At 71.5% G+C, this 3,920-nt stretch overlaps 1 protein-coding gene across 1 annotated transcript in view; it reads left to right on the top strand.

Annotated features, from left to right (window-relative positions):
• The first annotated feature begins 276 nt into the window (after nt 1-276).
• Nucleotides 277-3,920, top strand: part of CCDC88B (coiled-coil domain containing 88B) — a 28,600-nt gene continuing 24,956 nt past the window's right edge. The window contains 11 exon segments of the mRNA XM_056803729.1: nt 277-1,375; nt 1,484-1,623; nt 1,748-1,772; nt 1,774-1,860; nt 1,940-1,967; nt 1,970-2,008; nt 2,089-2,147; nt 2,246-2,323; nt 2,799-2,870; nt 2,872-2,942; nt 3,785-3,900. Of these exon segments, the coding sequence (XP_056659707.1) occupies nt 1,316-1,375; nt 1,484-1,623; nt 1,748-1,772; nt 1,774-1,860; nt 1,940-1,967; nt 1,970-2,008; nt 2,089-2,147; nt 2,246-2,323; nt 2,799-2,870; nt 2,872-2,942; nt 3,785-3,900 (775 nt within the window). The 5' untranslated portion in view covers nt 277-1,315.

Raw genomic sequence — 3,920 nt, 5'->3', positions numbered from 1 at the left:
AAACGGGGCCGAGAAAGCCACGGGCGGGCGAAAGTCCCAGGAAAAGAGGCGCCCCGAGACGCGGCGAGCAACGTGAGGGAGCACCTGCTGAGCTCGCAGCTGGGGATGGGAGAGCAGCCGGGGGGAGGAGGGCCGCGGCTCAGCGGGGTTGAGTAAGAAAGCGGGCAGGGCGGGAGGAGGGGAGCATGACTCAGCACCGCCTGCTGGCCCCCCCCCCCCCCCCCCCCGACCTCTGGGCCTGGTCCCCACCTCCCGCCTGGCCGCCGGGCCTCGGCTCCCTCCATCCCTCTGAGGGGTCTCCCGTGTCCCACGTTGGCGACTCGCCCAAATCCCGTCCCCGGGGAGGCCCCCCTCCTCCTCGGCGGCTCCTGGGAAGCTCAGGCCTCGGGACGCCCCCGGATCCCGGGGCTCGGAGGGGCCTCCCAGGGCCTCCAGGCCCCTCCCTGGCCTTCCAGCATGAAGGAAGAGCCTCGGCCAGAGTGCGTGTGCGTCTGTGGGGGGACTCGAACCCGGCTCTCCCGATGGCTTGTTCCACTCCCTTCTGGCCGAGCCAGGGAGATTAGTCAGGGGAGAAAGAGCGGAGAAGGCCCGTGGGATGGGGGCTGGAACGGTGGCCTCTGCTGCGGGACTCCGGGGTCCCCAGGACGGAAGCCCTGCAGGACGCCCTCCCCTCCCCCATCGCTGTCGGAGCGGCCCTCCCCGGGCCTCGTGGGGTGGCCCCGCGCCGCGGAGCTTCCCAGGCTTTCCATTGGCCGTCGCGCCACGCTGGTCCGGGCATCCCCCAGCTGACCGGCGCCCCTTCAGCTCCTGGTTCTTTGCCCCCCAGAGCGGCTCTCAGCACTTTTGGGCGGACGCCGCGGCGTGGGACCCCCGTGGGACGGGGCGCTAAAGCTTGTGTGCTGGGACTGCGAAGGCTCCGGATGGGCCCCAGAACCGCTCCGAATTTCACCTCTGTGGGGCCTTGGGCCAAGGCCTCCGCTCCGGGCCTCAGTTTCCTCGTCTGTAGAATGGGGCGCCGGACTCTCTGAGGGCCCTTCCCGCCGGGGCGCCCATGAAGGGGACGCTTGGGCTGGGCTGGGGGGAGGGCTTGGGGTGACCCCGGAGGCTCCCTCTCCGATAGGGGAGAATTAGGGGAGGCGCTGTAGAGGAGGGCGCGTGGCAGGCCGCTGGGGCATCTCACGGCTCAGAAACCTGGCTCGGGGCCTGCCTGGGCTAACCACCGGAAGGAGGAAGCGGCCGGGTGTCCCCTTCCCCCTGGGGACTTCCTCTTCTCCTCTGGGGCAGGTGTAGCCGGCGGCGGCGTCTGGGACCCAGGATGGCCGGGGGCGTCGGGGCCAGGCTCACAGACTTCCTGAATGGGAGTCTGGCCACCTGGGTGAGGCGGAGGGAGGCCGCTGGAGGCGCCGAGGGGCAGCAGCAGGAGTGGGGGGATCCGGTGGGAGGCCGAGGGAGGCTCCGGCTCCCTGACACTCGCCCCCCGCAGGTGCAGGGCCTGGCAGGGCTGGTCGGGGAGCGCCGAGAAGAGGAAGATGAGGAGGAGGAAGCAGAGGAGCCCCTGAGCCCCGAGGGTCACTTCCTGAGACTCAGCGACGGGGCTCTGCTGCACCGGCTCATGGGCCTCATGTAAGGGGTGCAGCCTGGGGCGAGGGGCTGCCCGCCTCTGAGGAGGCCGCTGGTGGCGGGACTGGGGGGCTAGTCGGAGGCAGCCTGTCCCCACCTTGGGGTAACAACCACCCCCTCCCTACAGAGCCCCCAGCTCCCGAGGGGGCTTCTGTCCTGGAGGAGTTTGGGGGGGGCCCCGGGGCTCTCCGGGTTGAGACGCCTGAACCACCTGCAGTCCCGCTCAGAGACTTCTACCAGGTGAGGGGGGCCCCTGGGAAGGGGGGCCGGCTGGTGGGGCCTCCCTGACGGCTCCCAAGGCACACTCTTGGCCCATCAGGAGGAGCTGCAGCTGCTGATCTTGGTGCCACCCCGGACCTCCAGAGGCTGGGCTTCGAGCCCCTCTCAGGTACCCGTGGGCCCGCGGCAGGGGTCTCCCCCATCCCTTCCCCGCTTCCCCAGTAACGTCTCGTTATGTGGGTCCCGCAGAGGAGGCCATCGAGAAGCTGGAAGAGGTCCTCAAGCTGATGCTGGGGGCCTCGGTGCAGGTGAGAGGCAGGGGGAAGCGGGGGGCCAGGGAGGACGTGGGAGAGACGGGATCCCCTCCCCCAGCGAGCGCCCCTCTGCCTTCCTCCGCAGTAGCGAGCGCCGGGAATTCTTTATTCGGCACATCCAGGGCCTCAGCCTCGAGGTGCAAAGCGAGTTGGCGGCTGCCATCCAGGAGGTAGGCCCGGGCCAGACCCCGGCCTTTCCTGTCTCTGCCTCGCCCGCTCCTGCACACAGGGAGGCACCGGGCGGGCAGGGCCTGGAGAGCCTCATCGTTTGTAAATGGCGGCGCTGGCTTTCACGACTTCTTCTCCCTCTCAAACCACTGACGGGCCGGCCGCGAAGGCTTCCTCTGTAATGGAGGGATTGGACTCCTCGGCCCGAGGCAGGTCCGGTCCGGTCTTAGTCTGTGGTTGCATGAGACGGAGGAGGGAACATTTCAGCTGGACAACCGGGGAGGGCTTTCTGGAGGCGGCGGGCACCGTGCCAGCCCCATCTCGATGGGCAGTGCTTTGAGTTCTAACGAGCCCGGAGTGGGGGCTCATGGCAAAGCCAAGGGAGGCCGGGCCTGGGAGCCACACCCCAAGAGGTCACCTGGGGGATCTGGGGCTCCATCTGCAGGCTGGCCCACCCCCGGCTCCCTCCGTCTCCAGGTGACCCAGCCAGGGGCGGGCATGGTGTTGGCCCTGGCAGCGCCAGAGCCAGGAGAGCTGGCCCTCCCAGAGCTTGGAGCTGCTCGTCCGCAGCCACGTGGAGGCCTTAGTGAAGCTGGCCAGGGAGCGGGACCGGCGGCCCAGGTAGCGGGAAAGTGTGCGGGCAGGGCCGGGCCGGGCCTGGGGGCCGGGGAGGAAGGGGCCGGGGCGGGCCTGGGAGCTGGGCAAGAAGGGGCCGAGGAGGAAGGGGCCGGGGGCGAAGGGGCCGGGGCGAAGGGGCCGGGGAGGAAGGGGCCGGGGAGGAAGGGGCCGGGGGCGAAGGGGCCGGGGAGGAAGGGGCTGGGGAGGAAGGGGCCGGGGAGGAAGGGGCTGGGGGCAAAGGGGCCGGGGTGGAAGGGGCCGGGGAGGAAGGGGCCGGGGAGGAAGGGGCCGGGGAGGAAGGGGCCGGGGAGGAAGGGGCCGGGGAGGAAGGGGCTGGGGGCGAAGGGGCTGGGGGCGAAGGGGCCGGGGAGGAAGGGGCTGGGGAGGAAGGGGCCGGGAGGAAGGGGCTGGGGGCAAAGGGGCCGGGGAGGAAGGGGCCGGGGAGGAAGGGGCCGGGGAGGAAGGGGCCGGGGAGGAAGGGGCTGGGGAGGAAGGGGCCGGGGAGGAAGGGGCCGGGGAGGAAGGGGCCGGGGAGGAAGGGGCCGGGGAGGAAGGGGCCGGGGAGGAAGGGGCCGGGGAGGAAGGGGCTTGGGGGCGAAGGGGCCGGGGAGGAAGGGGCTGGGGGCGAAGGGGCCGGGGAGGAAGGGGCTGGGGGCAAAGGGGCCGGGGAGGGAAGGGGCCGGGGAGAAGGGGCCGGGGAGGAAGGGGCTGGGGGCAAAGGGGCCGGGAGGAAGGGGCTGGGGGCGAAGGGGCCGGGCACAACAGGGCTAAGGGCTGGCTTCCCAGGGCAGCTTCTCTGGGGAGCCGGGCTCAGGTGCCAGCTCTGGGGCTCCTGGGGGCCACAGGGAGTGGGGGCTGAGGGCCCCCGTGTTGTCCGGCCCTGGAAGCTGGGCCAGGAGTCCGGTTGGGCAGAAAGAAGGGCCTCCGCACTCTGAGCTCTCCTGGTGCCCATCCCTGCCCCGTTAGCGCCTGGCGGAAGCG

The sequence above is a fragment of the Monodelphis domestica genome, chromosome 6 (assembly GCF_027887165.1).
Source record: "Monodelphis domestica isolate mMonDom1 chromosome 6, mMonDom1.pri, whole genome shotgun sequence".
In the NCBI taxonomy this organism is placed as follows: domain Eukaryota; kingdom Metazoa; phylum Chordata; class Mammalia; order Didelphimorphia; family Didelphidae; genus Monodelphis; species Monodelphis domestica.
Note: the sequence above shows the minus strand (reverse complement) of the source record. Positions and strands in the feature narration are given on the sequence as shown.